Raw genomic sequence first — 19,804 nt, forward strand, 5'->3', positions numbered from 1 at the left:
GCTTACATGTCAGCAGAACTAGAAGATGTCCAAGAACGTGCTACTAAAATAGTACTTGGACCCGGTTCAGCAACTATGAAAGTCTTCTTAACGAATACGAAATATGAACATAATTAATCCAGATCATTGAAATACTACTCCACTGATAACCGGGATTGCTACAAACTGTTACGATTCGACAATCTGGTTTCAAAAGCTGGTTTTATAAAGTTCTTTGTTCTACTTCATCATTCTCAGTATTGTTTCAAGAATCTCTTTTGTAAGTGGAGAATGTCTACAGTTTGGGTTGTGAAGTTACTGTGATGATTTGTGAAGTCTGTCGATTTTTTTTTTATTATAATTCGAGATGATTTGTGAAGTTTATCGAATTTTTTTATTATAATTTGACAAAGAAAAATCATTTACAATGAAAGACACCGACATGCTATAAACACATTAGATTTATCCTTTCCCCAATAGAGAGAAGAGATGGATCGACTGGGAAAAAAACAAAACTAAACATAGATAAAGCTACTTTTGATCCTCATATACAATCATTTATAAAAGAATAGTGAAAAAGATAGAAAGTAGGAAGAACAGAGAAGAAAATAGAGCAAAGAGAAATTACAACAAAAGATATGCCAGACAGCTGATAGACAGATATGTGCAATGAAAATAAAATATGTGCAATGATAGTGGCACAGTTATAAAACTATGATTCAAATTTAATGTGTCGAATCGATGGAATTGCTTGGCAATAACTTTATGGTAATTTTTAAAGGTAATGTAAAGGTAATTTTTCTCATGAAAAGATCAGTAGCACAAACTGTGGTGGATTTTCGATGGCAAAACTTCTCCATATGAGTCTCCAACTCCATCGAAAAGCTTTTTTGATGTAGGATTCCCTGTTACTCAAATTGTGTTCCCGTTTTAGCTTTGACTTGCCCTGAATAGCTCTTGATCCTTCCTGAAGTTTAGAAATAACTTGGGGGCTCCGAGTAAAAACCCTTAAAGCATAAAGAACAGTGAAGACGAAACCTGGTTGTTTGAATTGGTTAAGTGGAAACTTGCACAACAATAGACATCGTAAAACTTTTTATAGGAAAAATCGAAAATTATGTTTTTAAGGAAAAATACCTCCATTTGCAGTTGTGCATTTTTTGATAATAAAGGGTCCCAAGTTGAAAAAAAAATATATAAAAAAGGAGTAAAAATTAGGCTAAAGCATTTGGCACCAAACAGCTTAAGAAGATGTGACTTTCCTTTGAAGCTACAGCTGTCTTAGGAAACCCACAGATTGTTAATGTTTGAATTTTTTGGGACACAAATTTTTTTTATAGGAAAAAGCAAAAATTATGTATGTAAGGAAAAATACCTCCATATGTATTTTTTAATCTTTTTTGGGGAAAATTGAAAATTATCTTTTTAAGGAAAAATACCTCCATATGCAGTTATGCATTTTTTGATAATAACGGGTCCCAAATTGAAAAAAAAATATAAAAAATGAGCAAAAAATAGGCTAAAGCATTTGGCATCAAACAGCTCAAGGAAGTGTAGCTTCCTTTGAAGCTACAGCTGTCTCAGGGAATCCACAGATTGTTAATGTTTGAATTTTTTAGGACACAAATTTTCTTAGGAAAAAGCGAAAATTATGTGTTAAGCAAAAATACCTCCATATGCAATTATGCAATTTTTGATAATAACGGGTCCCTAAATTGAAAAAAATATATATATGAAATAAGCAAAAATTGAGCAAAAACTAGGCTAAAGCATTTGGCACCAAACAACTTAAGAAACTGCAGCTTTCCTTTGAAGTTACATCTGTCTTAGGGAATCCACAAATTGTTAATGTTTCAGTTTTTTAGGCACAATTTTTTTTTGTAGGAAACAGCGAAAATTATGTTTTTAAGGAAAAATACCTCCATACGCGCAGTTATGTATTTTTTCATAATGTTAGATCCCAAATTGAGAAAAATATAAAAATGAGCAAAAATTAGGCTAAAGCATTTGGCACCAAACAGCTTAAGAAAGTGTAGTTTTCCTTTTAAGCTATTATCAGTTTTGCTTATTTATTGTCGACGTGTCAAAGAGATACGACAATGTGGTACTGCCCCAAAACTTCATAATTTTGAAACAATAGAAAACAAAATCTTAGAAAATTGCGGTTTTCAGGGAAGAATAGACCTAGGACGTAAATAATTTCTTAGACCACACTGCTTTTCCATTTTACGAAAAATTAAGCAAGAAAAAAAACGGGTTTTAATTTTAATACAGGAGTGAAACAATAAATAAAAACAAATAAACACTTTAATTTAAAAATATTCCAAATATTTCTTCCCCACGTCCGGGAGCCTTTCTCAACGGAAAAAACATAACGAAAAAACGAAAAATTTTTTTTTTTAGATAACACACATAGAAATACAACAATTAAACACACGAAGAAGAAGAAGAAAAAATATAAATAAATAAGTAAGAAACAATCTCACATATTAAACAGATTTTCCATCACTGGCCCAAGAAATAAAAGCGAATGTCTATGTTGATACCATGTGTCACTCTCTTCTTTCAATCAGTGTATAAATGGAAACTTATCAAAAGTGAAGACTAAATTTACTTGAACAAACAATAAAGCTCATCTAATCCCATGTCCGTAGCCCTTAATTAAATCTCACAGGTTTACCGACCAATTCTTGAGGTATATCTGTAATGGATTTTTTTGGTTGCTAGTCTAGCTGCATTCCATTGACTTTCCCCAGCCTTTACCTCATTCTGACCTTTGTTCGCAAGGTTATCATTTGTTTCAGGACAATTATTAAAATCACTACTGGTTGAATATTTTACCTACTTTTTAATTAAGCTATTATAAATTGAATTTATCCTAAAATCCCCTTCATCCCAATTGATACTAATACCCCCATAGATAAAATTTTTTATTTCTGATCAGAGAAAAATTGTAGATAAATAGGGCTCTTACAAAGTTTCAGAGAAATTATAGAAATAAAAAAGATTATCAGTATCAGTAGAGATGAAGGGTATTCTTAGGATAAATTCAATTTATAATAGTTTAATTAAAAAGCAGGTAAATCACTCAACCAGTATTGATTTTAATAATTGTCCTGAAAAGAATGATAATTTTGCGAACAAAGGTCAGAATGAGGTAAAAGCTGGGAAAAGTCAACGGCTAAACTAGCAACCAAAAAAATCCATTCAATTTATAATTCATGAATTGGTTGATTAACCTGTGAGATTTAATTAGGGGTTATGGACCTGGGGTTATGTGACCTTTATTGTTTGTTCAAGTAAATTTAGTCTTCACTTTTGATAAGTTTCCATTTAAACACTGATTGAAAGAAGAGAGTGACACATGGTATCAACATAGACATTCGTTTTTATTTCTTGGGCCAGTGATGGAAGTTCTGTTTAATATGTGAGATTGTTTCTTACTTATTTATTTATATTTTTTTCTTCTTCTTCTTCGTGTGTTTAATTGTTGTATTTCTATGTGTGTTATCTAAAAAAAAAATTTTCGTTTTTTCGTTATGTTTTTTCCGTTGAGAAAGGCTCCCGGACGTGGGGCCGAAATATTTGGAATATTTTTAAATTAAAGTATTTATTTGTTTTTATTTATTGTTTCACTGCTGTATTAAAATTAAAACCCATTTTTTCTTGCTTAATTTGTCGTAAATAGACGTAGAATGGATCCAGGTGTACAAAAATGTTTTGTTTTGAATTTAAAACGATCAAAGCTAGAAGAGTTAACTGCTCTAATATCTCCCAAGGAATACAGGTCATATCATATCAGCATTGAATCCTGTTGAATGACAGCATGAAGAAAGAAAAACAAAATAACGTATGCCCTTTTAAGAGGGTCAGATGAGAATTATTTTGCTTCCCCCCAACACAGAATTTGAGATTACCTTTATTCCATTGTCATCACTGCAATTTATCCTTTTCGGTCACCGCTGCTAACAAATTTAAGTTTACTCGAAAATATTTCCACCAAAAAGTGGGAGAGTTTATATTTGTAAACGTCCAAATTGATTGTGGGGGGAGTTTCTCAAATTTGCATGGGACGTATCCACAGACGATCAAAATTCTAAAATACTATCTGCATCAGATTTATCGGAGGAACTGCCCAATTTCTGTCTAAACTTATTTTTGAGCTCTTAAGAATACGTTTATGTTTCAGAGTGCCCACTGGGTCGTCGTTTTAAATCTGCTGCGTGTGGCATTAATCATTTTTATGCTTTGGACAACAACGGAACAGTGTGGACGTATGGTTGTAATAAGTTCGGTCAAAGAGGGACTACTAACGAAGAAAAAATACTTACAGCATTGAAATTAAATCTTCTTGACGGTGAAAGTGTGATCCAGGTTGGAAGTGGGTGGAGCTTTGGAGGAGTTCTCACAGGTATTATTAAGGAGCCTTCTTTGGCGTTTTTGAGACAATGCTTGTTGCTGAATCTGTTCCTATCTTGTCCTCCACTCCATGCCTTACATCTAGATATGATAAAAACTTTTGTCCCCTACATTATTAAAAATAATTAACAAAACATCCCGAAAGTTTCTCTTTTTTATTACTTGAACAGGTGTGGCCTTTGTTTAGTATATATTCGCACGTTTTCCTTTGTTTTCTTATGTTTTAGTGACCCATTTAAGTTTACAGATTAAGTTTTTTAAGTTTACTGCTTTTAAGGTTACTGCTTTTACCTTTTTTTTACCTATTTTGTTTGATTTTTGTTTTTTTCTGTTTGTACTTTTTTGACCTTGAAATTTGGCCCTTCAAGACCTGTGATAGAAATTCTTGTAAAATGAACATCTTATTTTTTATTTTTTAAAACTTGACTGATAGTCATAGTTATAATTCCAATGTCAAGCAGGGCCGGATAAAGGGTGATTGGAACGATTGTTTCACAGGGCTCCGTCCTGCCATCCGAATAAAGATTTTTTTTTTCAAAACTGTGAAATATTCTTAACAGTTTCAGTAGGAGTTGCTTCTAGAGAAAGATCATTTTCCTGGCTAAAACCAATAAAAAAAACTATCTGATATCAACAAGGAAATTAGGAAAGATTAAACAGTTTAGCAAATATGTCGATTGAGAGTGAAGAAGCAAGGAAATTCGATTTTCAAACAGTTTTAGAAGAATTATAGAACAAAACTTAGAAACTTGTAAATTTATTTACTCATGTCTGGTAATGTAAATTTCAAAAGACATTTTCAGCAGTTTCATAATATCTAGAGAACGAAAGCGTAAATTAAAGTAAGCTCAAAATGAGGACAAAAAAGGACAAAAATGTAAGCTCAAAATGAACAAGCTGGACCATCAATTATGACAAGATAAAGAGACAAGATAAACAACATGAGAGATGTAAATTCACGGGTGAAAATGAACAACCTTGATGACCATCAAAAGCAACAAGACCAATGCGAATGACCATCAAAAGCAGCAAGACCAATACGAGCAGCTAAGGCAAGGGGCATTGCAAAAATGTGTGAAGTAATGATGAACAAAGATTAAGAACAAAAAAAATGTGTAATTGGAATACTTGCAAATACGACAATTACAACGAGTGAGCAACGAAATTGAAGAACAAAGAAATATGCGGTTAAGAGATAAGTGACGGCGAAAATTACAACGAATTAAAATTGAAAATGAAGAACAAGGAATATGTGGTTAACAGATATACGACATCAAGAACAAAGAAGATAAGCGGTTAATTTTCAGTTAGAAGATAAGCGGCAGTGATAATTGCAAGTAATAGCGGGAACCAGGATGAGTCAAAATGAAAGTGAAGAACAAAGAATTTTCTGATTAGCAGACACGCGAAAGTGAGTATCAGAACGTGTTAAAAATGTCAGTGAAGAACAAAGAATTCTTCTGTTAGAAGACAAGCAACAGCAAGAATCAGAATGAGTTAAAAATGAAAGTGAAGTAGAAATAAATATTACGTTAAAAGAACAACGCCGTCGTAATCTTCGACAACAAGAAACTCTGGAGCGAAACCGAGTAAAAACCTATAAAGATGCCATAAACTACGCAAGTATCAATTACAAGGCATTGTAACCCTACCACTCTGTATGTATTAAGTGTGGAGTCCCCCCATTTTTCCTCAAGAAAAGTAGCCAACAAAGGTGATTTATTTTAGGGTTGCTGTCTGCTTGGTCGAATTGCATTGCTACCTCCATAATTTCCAAATGAATTGGTTTGGCCTGTTATAGGACATCACTTGCTCTCTAAAGAGTCCCACAGACAAATATTAAACTTGAACTCATGCTTTGCTTTAGCTTAATTCAATATAAATATTGATCAAACCGTCGATAGTGGTAATGTTTTCCGCTTCAAAGTAGCTGGACAAATCTATCACAATATAAATTTAGTGGCACATCACTTATATAGACCCACTGAAGGTGCATTTTGACACATACATACACATATATGCACACACATGTACTTATATAGACACACACGATGACAGCATGCATACACAGAGCACACACATGCACATACACTTATAGATACATGCACATCTCTCGTACATCACACATCGATCTCTTGGACAGACACACATATACGAGACACACAGACACACTATGCTACACATGTTACATGAAACACACGAGACAGTGGACAGATGATTTACACACACACACTGTATGCTCACACACACACACACACACACACACACACACACACACACACACACACACACACACACACACACACACACACACACACACACACACACACACACACACACACACACACACACACACACACACACACACACACACACACACACACACACACACACACACACACACACACACACACACACACACACACACACACACACACACACACACACACACACACACACACACACACACACACACACACACACACACACACACACACACACACACACACACACACACACACACACACACACACACACACACACACACACACACACACACACACACACACACACACACACACACACACACACACACACACACACACACACACACACACACACACACACACACACACACACACACACACACACACACACACACACACACACACACACACACACACACACACACACACACACACACACACACACACACACACACACACACACACACACACACACACACACACACACACACACACACACACACACACACACACACACACACACACACACACACACACACACACACACACACACACACACACACACACACACACACACACACACACACACACACACACACACACACACACACACACACACACACACACACACACACACACACACACACACACACACACACACACACACACACACACACACACACACACACACACACACACACACACACACACACACACACACACACACACACACACACACACACACACACACACACACACACACACACACACACACACACACACACACACACACACACACACACACACACACACACACACACACACACACACACACACACACACACACACACACACACACACACACACACACACACACACACACACACACACACACACACACACACACACACACACACACACACACACACACACACACACACACACACACACACACACACACACACACACACACACACACACACACACACACACACACACACACACACACACACACACACACACACACACACACACACACACACACACACACACACACACACACACACACACACACACACACACACACACACACACACACACACACACACACACACACACACACACACACACACACACACACACACACACACACACACACACACACACACACACACACACACACACACACACACACACACACACACACACACACACACACACACACACACACACACACACACACACACACACACACACACACACACACACACACACACACACACACACACACACACACACACACACACACACACACACACACACACACACACACACACACACACACACACACACACACACACACACACACACACACACACACACACACACACACACACACACACACACACACACACACACACACACACACACACACACACACACACACACACACACACACACACACACACACACACACACACACACACACACACACACACACACACACACACACACACACACACACACACACACACACACACACACACACACACACACACACACACACACACACACACACACACACACACACACACACACACACACACACACACACACACACACACACACACACACACACACACACACACACACACACACACACACACACACACACACACACACACACACACACACACACACACACACACACACACACACACACACACACACACATACACACACACACACACACACACCGACACAGAGACGACACAGACACAGACACAGCACACACGACACACACACACGACACAGACACAGACACAGACACAGACACAGACACAGACACACACACAGACACAGACACAGCACACACGACACAGCACACACACACAGCACACACACACAGACACAGCACACACGACACAGCACACACGACACACACACACACACACACACACACACACACACACACACACACACACACACACACACACACACACACACACACACACACACACACACACACACACACACACACACACACACACACACACACACACACACACACACACACACACACACACACACACACACACACACACACACACACACACACACACACACACGCATCAAACACACATATACACACACACACACACACAGTGACACTTATTACACAGACAGTGCAACACATACTAGCTGAACATTTCGGCACTATGTCCACGAGCCATCTTCAGGACAACACTAAATAAAAAAATATATATAAAAACAAACTTACATTAAAATACGAAGTTTAAAAAACCGCTTTTAAAAACCTTTAAAATAGCCCTAGTATCCTTACTTCAACGAAGTTCAACCAGGACTCTACCAGAGTCCTGAAGTTCAAGAGTACCAGAAGTTCAACCAGAGTCCTGGTTGAACTTCGTTGAAGTAAGGACACTAGGGCTATTTTAAAGGTTTTTAAAAGCGGTTTTTTAAACTTCGTATTTTAATGTAAGTTTGTTTTTATATATATTTTTTTTTATTTAGTGTTGTGCTGAAGACGGCCCTTGGACATAGGGCCGAAATATTCACTAGTATAAATTGCACTGTCTTGAAAAAATTTCCCTATTGTTTTTTAAGTTATATTTGTTTGATATGGAAAGGCAGTGTGGTCTTCGTCAATATTTGCGTCTAGCTTATGGGGAGCAATTGGCCTATGATATATTTTATTTAAAAAAAAGTTCGTTGAAGTAAGGATACTAGGGCTATTTTAAAGGTTTTTAAAAGCGGTTTTTTAAGCTTTGTATTTTAATGTAAGTTTGTTTTTATATATACTTTTTTTTATTTAGTGTTGTGCTGAAGACGGCCCTTGGACATAGGGCCGAAATATTCACTAGTATTTCGGTTTTCTCAAAAGAGAAGCCGATACTTTAGTAATCCCTGAAATAAACCTTGAACCACTTTCCCAGTCATCTAATCAAACACGTGAACAACCCCTTAGGTCTCAAAGAGTTTCTGCAAGAAATGCATTAATTAAAATCCGAAATAAAATGAAATAGTTCTCCAACTTATTTAATTGCTAGTTCGTTTTGTTTTTTTTGAGTGAATGAATTGATTCCCTTTCTTTGTCAGTTGTTTGCTAGCATCCGTCGATGGCAGTTCATATTTTTTTGGATTTTATGCAAATTGCGGATATTGGCGAATACCTCACTTTTATGGTTGTTAGGTATTTGGTTTTAATTCTTATAATTTTTGGTTTTTATTGAATTTTATTCATCTTTTAAGTTTTTGGTTTCTTCTTTTTTCTTTGGTTCTTTTCACATTAACTTTAAGCTTTTGTTTGTTTTTGTTTTTTTCTTTGGCACATCTCTTGGATACATTGTTTCGTTTTACGATGAGGAAAATATGCGTTTGTATAATTGAAAAATTAGCTTCGTTTTTTCATTATTTTCATTTGGTCTATAAAAAACCCATTTTTTCTCAATTTTATTTATTTAGGGCTATATCCTGGACCATCAGGGGGGGGGGTGTATTTTCAGAAAAGGGGTCATTATATTTGAAAATAGTATAAAATAAAGAACAGAATGGTACTGCTTTTGTGTGTTTTGCCTGTTTTCTTCAGAAAATGACAATCACTAAATATTTGGCATTAGAAAAAGACAACTAGACTAGTGCCCATTTTTATGGAGAAAATAAACACTCTTGTTAGGGTAGGCTTAAAGTTTACTTAAAGACTGATTCATAGGGACCACGAAGGTTGGGCTGGGGTCCCAAGCACCTGAAAACGTAAATTTCTTCGAATTTATCGGCATTTCTTTATTAAATTATAGGTTTTTTATTATCCCCCCTAATTTTATTTAATTAAATCATTTGCAGTTCGTTTTTATTAACTCACTGATCTTTTTGGTTCATCTTACATTTATTTCTTTTTAACAAAATTTTTTTTAATTTGTGAATTTTTTCAACCACTACCGAATGTTCAGTTATTTTCCATTTTTATTAGAAAAGCACAACGGTAAGAGCACTTCCTGAGGCTGTGTCAAGTTAGTTTTTAATCTCGAATAAGACACGATATTTTTTTTTTTAAACTTGAAAATTAAAAATTTAAAAATATTTTTTTTCCAGAATCTACAAACATAATGAAAATCCCGGGCAAAAAAATCGATTCGTTTTTGCATAATTTGATCTTTTTTACTTGTTTTCCTCAATTCATCGACTTTTCGTTTATGCATTTAAAACCTAGATAAATTTTGTATTTATGTTATGTAAAATCCAATGCTTTCTGTGCCCCTCGTGTTTATATACATTCATATATTCTTGAGAAAAAAAAAAATAATTCTCTGCTTTTTAGTTCATTTTGAAAATGAGTTTAACTTTTTCTTTATTGTCTGACCTCCTCCCCTAAAAATTATTTGTACGTCTGGACCTGTGAAACCCATCAAAACAGCTATAGGCTAACATTCTTGGGGTTGAATTGTGTGGTCGAAGAAATAATTTTCTTTTATTTCTTGCTTTCTTTTGGTTGGGAGTTATGATTCAAATTACAAACGGAAAAAAGGCATTTTATGTAAAATAACTACTGTTTCTTATAGCAACTGAAAACAATGATTGAAATATTTTTTGTTTGATAAAATAAAAACAAAACAAAAACTCTGTCACTCAGAATTCCTCAAATGTTCATGTTGGAGCGATGCAAATTTAAGGCTGGAGGAAGTGAGACTGAGACCCAGCCACTCTAAAAAATTAAACGGGAAGGGAGCAATTAAAATGATTGTTTGGGTCTTTTTAAGAAGCTGGATTTATTAAGATCAGTTTTTATTGAAATTTAACAATAAAAAAATCTAGTTGCTTATCTTGGTTATCATTTCTAATATGCTTGTAAAATTGCCCTTTTCGGTCTAAAGTACTACTTTTGACAAAAAGTATTGAAAAAGTACTGCTTTTTCAGAAAGTATTCAAGAAGTACTACTTTGATCAAAAAGTACTAAAAGTAGCACTTTGGTAATACCCGTGGCAACTCTGCAGGACAGTTGTGTACCGACTGGTGAAAATTCGCAGCAGTTTGTTGTTTCTCCTTCTCCGACTGTCGTGACCAACCCCCATCGGACGAAAATAGTCTAGTAACAGACTATGAACGAGTCCTAAAAAAAAAGAGAACCATCAAGGTGGAGTTTGGCTTCTGTACTGCGCAAGCGCGCTCATACTCTCAACCTTTCAGAAGTAGCTCCATGCTTTTTAGGGTTAAGAAATATTCTGCTTCCTGCAACTCCAACGAATCGATGTTGTCAGTCTATGCAGCAACATCTGTAGTTTTAATAAAAAAAAAGAATAAATAAAATTCTAGTCACAAGCGACAGCATTAGGTTTATTTCATGGAAAACTAAAGAAAAGATATACTGAAAGAGAAAAGAGAAAAAGGAAGCGAAAACGGAAAAAGGATTGTGAAACTCCTATTGATTATCCTCCTATTGTAAAAATCAAAGGTTGACGGTGCGCACGTGGCTCTAGCCGCGAGCGCCAAAATTTCTTATGGCATTTAATAAAAACAGATGCGATTTAGTAAATTTTTTTGCTCTCAAACTCAGTCAATTCTTCCAGGCCATGGTGGCAATACTGCTACTTAACCGTTCCGAAGATATTGCTGATAAACCCTCTTGACTATATGTACGCATATAGTATGTTTTGACGTAGTTCAGCTTTCCCCTAAATATTCTATTAAATTTTTGCCTTCATACCGTTAGCCTTATTAGTATTAGTATCATAGCAGTAGTAGTAGTAGCGTGCAAATACTCCCTTTTTGGTCAGTTGATCATCCCCTTCATTATTCCTTGAAAGTTCCAACTTAATACCCCCAGTCATTCCTGAGTTACGCCCTTTTAACAACCTCTATGTACATAGCGGGTTTTGATTTAATTTGACACTCCCCTCAAAAATTCTCTGAAAGCTTCACCTGGATCCCCTGGGCCTTTTGTAAAACTGAAGTCTTATATGCCATTTTTCTCAATATCAAATACTATATATAAACAATTGATGAATTGCATAACTTGCAGCCCCTTGCCCCTTGGGTTGTGGGGGGTTGACATCGCCAAAGACATAGTTACTAAACCTTTCAACTACGCTGAACAAAATGAGCATCTCAAAATATCGATTGTTTGTGTTTTGGGAATTAATGGGTGTGGAAGGGGTGGTGCTGGTTGCCCTCCAATCACTTTTGACTCTCAGAAAGAGTACTAGAACTTTCAATTTCTAATTGAATGAGCTCCTTCCGAAGTTTCCACGGAAAAACACAAAAGAATAATTGGTACTAGGCTCCTGTATTGAAATTGTTGCAAACATCTATATGAATGATATACATACTTATCTCTTGAATTATAGTTCCTTTTTCATGCTTTATTTTCATTTGAGATCGAGGAAATGTTTACACATGGGGCAGGAATACTTACGGACAGCTTGGTAGAGAAACAGATGGCGTGGTTAGTTATGAACCGAGACTTGTGGAAAATATAGATGGTGTAAAGTTTCTGGCCATAGGTTCTGAGCATGCAGTTGCACTAACAGGTAATTTGGTACTCAATTAATAGATATATTAGTCTAATTTTATTTGCCAAGTTGGATTTAAAAAAAAAGAAGATTGAATAATTTTCTACAAAAGTTTGACTTTTTTATGGTTTTGTGTGTTTAATGCCTTTTCAATGTTCAGTGTTAATAAAGTAGGTCACTTTGTTTTCTGTTTTGTGTAAACCTAGATTTTAGTGTTAAGGGGCTTTGTTTTTTTTAGTGTAAAAGTTTCAACGCTCGAGTATCCTAGTAGGCATGCGCGTTACGTGCAAAACGAATTTGTTCGTTTATTGTAAAATTTAGAAACGTGTTTTGAAAAAAACTGCCAAGTAATGAAATATCGCCAATTGAAGCTGATTCAGGAAATGGTAACTATTATTTCGATGATAACAGTTTATTGTGATAGCTATGGGAATTTCAAAACATAGCATAAAACCCCATGAAAATAGTGGCTGATAAAAATGAAAACTGCACTATTTGAATTACCATATCCAAAAACCTCTTATGGTTCGTTTACACATTGTTGAAATTCATACGGATTTAGCAATCTTTGTGGAAATTCCGTCCGTTTTCATGCTAGAAAAAATCTCTAGGTCTCTGCAACGTTTTGGTCAAATCAGGATGGAATCTTGCCAAGGTTTTTAAATGAATAAAAACCATGAGTAGGGATTATCAAAAACCGCACGATCTTATAACTTTGGTTCAAGGCTAGCCCAGCTTGTATGATACTGCGCACCAAGGCTATAATAAAACTAAGAAAAACGGTGTCCTTTGGCTATCTATTGCTCAATACCTTTCAGAAGAGGGTAAGAACATAATACCCTTCTTGATGTTTTGTGATAGCTACAGGCGATATCAACTATATGGCTAGCAATAAGTCCTTTCGCCCCTTTGACTCTAGGTCACACTGTTTCTTTTTCTTCTGTTTTTGTAAAGATTAAAGACCTATAGTTTTATACTTCAAATAAAAACCCCAAGGAATGACTTCAATGCGGCTTTTCTGAAAGGAATGTTGCATACAATCGCCCAACTCTAAAATTATGAGTATGATAGATGCAATTTAAAAACCTTTGCTTTTTAGTGAGTTTTTGTTCGTGTTTTGGATTTAAAAGATATTCACAATAAACCTCACTAAAATATCTTTGTTTAGCTTAGGTGAACAAAAGAAAAAAGTCAACGCGAGTTTCTTTTTAAAATAGGGAATTAAATTTAGGTTTTACTTTGCATCTCTCTTAGACTTATCCTCTCAAAAAAATGGCAATTTTGTCACTTAAAGAGTCCAAGGATATTCTACTTTGTATCTTTGAGAAATTGCAGACAAAATTCAATTATAGATGGAATTTTGTCTTTGCGCCGCTAATGACCGTGCCACTTGTAATTGGGGGAAATGAAATAGGTTAATGTAATAGGTTAGAAATTCCCTGTCCATCAGTCTAGGAGCGAAACCACACTTCCTAGTGTCATCTCCTTGCCAAGTACCTCTAATGTTGCGTAGAAATCAAATTCCCTGAGAGAGCGTTTACCAATAGATTACAGTTGAACCAGTTACCTACTTTGTAGCGAGATACAGCAATGTACGAATATAGACAAGCTTCAAATCAATCGTTGCATACCGAATAATCTTTCGGAAAAACACTTTTTCCCTACCATATAACACGGGTTTTTATTCTGAGCATTCACAACTATTTCACGATTAGCCCAACTCCTGTTGGAGATTCCCCACCTTATTCTTATGCTGACAAAATTCGATTATTATGCTGACTGACAGTCCAATAGTTTATTCGCAATATTTTGATCATTAAATGATCACATTCCTAAGAGAACTTCAAACTTTGTATAAAACAATGTCGTATGATTTTTGTCAAGTATTTTGGCGAAATTCAAAACCCGTCTCATTTGCTTTGTACCGCAATTCAACCAGCAGCTTTTTTACATCTGTCTAGAGCCTTTGAGAATACCTCTTTATTGTTCTGTAAAACAAAGCGTGTGGAATTCTTCGAAGTATTACAAAGTCCGCTTGGAATTTGTCAAGCTCTTATGCAGATATAACCTTTTTTTTTACTTGGTACATTAAAGAGAATAATTGTGGTTTTTCTTTTTCTGTTAGGAATTTAGACGAAAGTCTGAAATGGGATTTAAACTCAATTAAGGGGAGTTTAATTTATATCGGAAGTATCTTTTGGAAGGAAATAAGTTTTTCATATTTTAAGTACATATTACATATTATTCACGGTGCATATTACCCTTCCCATTATTTAATGACGTCCCGTCATTAGGACTTGCTTGCCCTTGGGTTTTTTAAATATTTCGAAATTAATTTATTATTTATCCTATGTAACTTTTGTTAACATTATATTATTTTATACTTTTACTTAAGCATTCCTGATTATTTTTTTTATCTCGGTATTACTTCTCTTATTTTATTATATATATTTTTATTCTAATGTTCCTCTACCGGACTAAGATTATCTATGGTTACAGCCTAGCTACTACACAAAAGATTTTTTTTCTACATCTAACACTGACAACTCCTACATTTCCAATATTATCAAACATTATCATGGTAAATGTTTTATGGGGTTGGGACTATACTACTACTACTTTCAGATTTTTCATAATATGATAATAATCATATTATTTGAAAACTCACTATATGCTAACTATGGGATAATTATTTTTTTTATCTACGCGAAATTAATGGAATAATACATTTTACACATAATTTTATCTAAGTAACTAGCAATGAATATATATATATATATATATATATATATATATATATATATATATATATATATATATATATATATATATATATATATATATATATATATATATATATATATATATATATATATATATATATATATATATATATATGAACGATTTAAAATATACAATACTGTGTTCACCATATTCACTGGTAAACATCAAAACATTTTCACTGTGTATGTTCGTCATATATTACTACTGACAAGTTATCGAAATTGTTAAGTTATCAACATTATTAAAATGTGATACATGCAAATTCACACCTATTTCATCACCTTACGTGTCTCTTATCGTACTCACTCTTTCTGTTGTTGGTTATTGTCTTCCGCTCTTTTCGTCTTGTGTAAAAATGTTGTAACACTTACAATATAGTTTCTTCACAAAATAGTTCGAGCATGGCTGTTTTCATCTTGGACGACGGGCTTTCTCTAATTTGTGAAACGGGAGTTGATACTTCCAGGTACAGGTGTGTGGAAATTTGATATCAGAGTTCATTTTCACCTGCTGTCTTTGGATAGTTCATAAGGTGTTTTATCGTTAAGGGGTTGAAAACTGGGATTGCGTTGTTAGTAGATCGGTTAATTTTCTTCTCAGCATTTCATTCTTGGGATACTTTAAAGCACACAGGTAATATGTTTCTCGTATAAAATTGTTCGTGCGTGCACTTAGAGATTATGTTTCTCGTAATAAATTGTTCTTGCGTGGCTTGTATTTATGGACGTTGACGTTACTTCTTGATTAATCACAGGGGGATTTATGTCTATATTTGGAATGGGTTGACATGAAATTTTAATGGGTCCTTCAACATATCGTCTTTAACTTGTGGGAGAAGTATATTGTCACTCAGGGGTTAGTCACTGGGGTTATGGTTTCTATGATTCAATGGTTGGTCTTCAGGTTCATTTTTTAGAACTTATCTCGTGACATTTTTGGGATAACAGAGACATGAGCTTTTCGACCCTTTCTCGGGATTCAACACGTGAACCTATGACATATAATAGGATTGGGTTTACCAAATATCATAACTATGCAGTTATAGGGTATATCGGTCCACAGGGTTTATTAAGGGTGATATTTATGCATTTACATCTTATGCTGGTTGATGGGGGTTCTCAGAATTGTTATTTTTATATAGTTTGGTAATATACTGGTTACTGAGACTTATTAGATAGTGTCTCCTGATTCAAAATACGGTTTGTGATCGAGGAAACATTGATCAAAAAAGGTAATAGCAATTTTCGTCCCAGCATCATTGCCTGGAATTTATTGTGAGTACTCTTCGTTGGTTGAGGGATGATGAAGGTAGATGCTACAAGGTTTATCTGCACTGGACTACGTATTGTATTGTCATTCCAATTCCTGGAATAAAAATAACTAGGCAGAATCACATGTTCTTTATAACGGGTGAGTCATAATACATAAAAGTCATAGCAAGCAATACGATTGGGCACATTTAACGGTGAATATTATGCTACAAGACAACATTAAACAAATACACTGATATTATTAGACATATATTGATTTTAACAAAACGACGTTACTATTACGTTAGTTTCAAATATATAGAATTTTTATTAGGAAATCTAAAACAGAGAAATTTCTTCCAAATCGTTGTCTTCAAAGAACGACGATTTAAAGAGATTAGTATACCTTAAACTTTAAGTGATGTATCGTATTATGCTCCTAAGCATATGTTATTGAACACATTTTATTTTAATGTCCTTCAACGCTTATTTAATGCTACATAATATTTAAAATGATCGTTTAAACAAAAGTTATACTACATCATTAAATGTGTAGTCTTAGTTTACTTCATATTTCATGCGTTCATTGTTCAGGCACGTCCGAGCTGTTTGAGAAACGCATGTTGCAGCGTCGTAACCACACGGTTTTACGTAAACGACAATTATAGTGAGGGGACTAGACATAGCAAGGGTGAGTGAGGACCTCTATACCAACTCGTTTTCTAATGTCTTCCCTTTTTCTTGGCTTAGACGGTTTCATGGGGTTCTGGGTTCAACTTCTGCATTTCGTCGTTTCCACGTTTTCTGCCTTTGGGTTTTGCTTTCGTAGTCTCAAAAGTCTTACATAGTTAAAAGTTACCAGGGTCCTCATAGTCAATGAAATCGCAAATACGAAACATACGGTCAGTAGTATGTTCCACCAGAAATTTGTTGAGAATGATCAATATCTACCCTCTACATACGTTAATTTTTGGTCTTCATTTGTAAATAGGGGGATCTGGGAATCCAATGCTTCTCTTATTTTCGTAAGCGGTAATGTTTCTTTATTCTTTTATATTTTGGTCCATATTGAAGTTTTCAGTTCCTCAATATCTATATTGGGGATAGTGTACGATAGGTTGATTGCCTTAAAATTGATTATTTTAGGACTTATTATATATGTGCTTCTAGTTATTAATGGCGTTTTAACTGTCGTTTCTTTATTTAAAATTAGACATCCCAGTTTTATTGTTATTGTGACAATATCTTGTAATAGTAATTTTGTACAATAACTTGGATTGATTCTTTCAGTATTATTATAACAAGACAAAGTTCTAACAGTTTCTTTTGGAACAGAAAATAACCAAAGATCATTTCTAAGGTGTATGAATATTTCTCGTTTAGTACTTCCTATCAAAGCTTCACAAGAATTAGGGATTTCTTCTTGTTGTGTATCTTTTAAAAATATATCTAACATACAAGATCAAGATTTGACATTATAAATAGGTAACGTAAGCTGGCATACTAGGTTTTTGAATGATACGCACTCTTTTAAGTATTGTGGATTAGCTAGGGCATATTTTCGTCTATCTTGATCAACAAGTAAATATTCAGCTTCGGGTGTGATAGTCATAAATGAATTGGTCTTTTTTATATTAGCGGGGAAGGTAGATAATTTTGTACAAGTCGTATATGGATTGTTGATTTATCAATGGGATCGTTACTACCGCGAATAATTGTTTATTTATTTCCGTGATGTGGACTTTTAATTTTGTACAATAAAGAAATAAATTTGATACTTCTGGCTCAGGGTAAATGTAAACCAAACGTTAGGTGCGTTTTTATTTCGTCTAAAATACTTTTAGGTTGGAAGGATCTACTAGGTCGTATGACAAAATTCCTGCAGTGAGGGCAAATAATTTGAATTCGGACTTACTAACATCTGTCGCTAGATTTGGTAGTGACATGGTAATTTTATCGATTGATAACATGGTAAGGCTCGCGTCCGTAACCACACGATCCACTTTGTTCCTTAAATAATTCATTACATTTATAGTTTTTGAGATTTTTTTAGATATCATTTTGACTTTATCTCTTTGGTAGTTTCCTATGCTAGCTTGTATTTTTTGGACGTTTAAGGTTACGTTCATGGTATTATTCAACTTTTTCACATTTTCCCTCAGGATGTTTAAGTCATCCTCCGTTGTTAACCCAAAAAGGCGGGAGGTGAGTTCTCCCATGATGGGAATTAGGCTTGTAGACCTTCGGTATTTACTTCTTCGTAAGAATACTTCGGAAATTCTTGTAGTGCTTTTTTTTTAATTTTTGTATTTCCGTGTTAAATAATTCAAATAAGGCTTGTAATCTTTGTCTGTATAATATCAAGAAGGCTTGATGAGTTGACACTCTCTGGGCGTTTTTCTCATTTAGATCAGGTAATTGTTAGATAACTTCTTTTTTCGGTTCGTCGGCCAAGGCTAGTCTAGTGCATGTACGTTTGCCGTCTATTATCCAACATTACTTATGTACGTAATTATCTTCTTCCTCTTTTTCATAATTATTTTTCTTTTCTTCTGGATTATGCCCTTCTACTTTTATCGT

The 19,804-nt window shown here is 35.0% G+C and overlaps 1 protein-coding gene across 3 annotated transcripts in view; it reads left to right on the top strand.

Annotated features, from left to right (window-relative positions):
* The window catches only part of LOC148941169 (secretion-regulating guanine nucleotide exchange factor-like), a 74,437-nt gene that overhangs the window by 12,586 nt on the left and 42,047 nt on the right, over window positions 1-19,804 (top strand). For all 3 annotated transcript variants that reach the window (XM_089104386.1, XM_089104389.1, XM_089104388.1), the window contains exons 4-5: window positions 4,169-4,390; window positions 13,056-13,208. In XM_089104386.1, coding sequence (XP_088960512.1) covers window positions 4,169-4,390; window positions 13,056-13,208 — 375 coding nt within the window. The remainder of the gene's footprint in view (window positions 1-4,168; window positions 4,391-13,055; window positions 13,209-19,804) is intronic.

The sequence above is a fragment of the Artemia sp. Qi Xiang Cuo genome, chromosome 18 (assembly GCF_049724085.1).
Source record: "Artemia sp. Qi Xiang Cuo chromosome 18, ASM4972408v1, whole genome shotgun sequence".
In the NCBI taxonomy this organism is placed as follows: Eukaryota; Metazoa; Arthropoda; class Branchiopoda; order Anostraca; family Artemiidae; genus Artemia; species Artemia sp. Qi Xiang Cuo.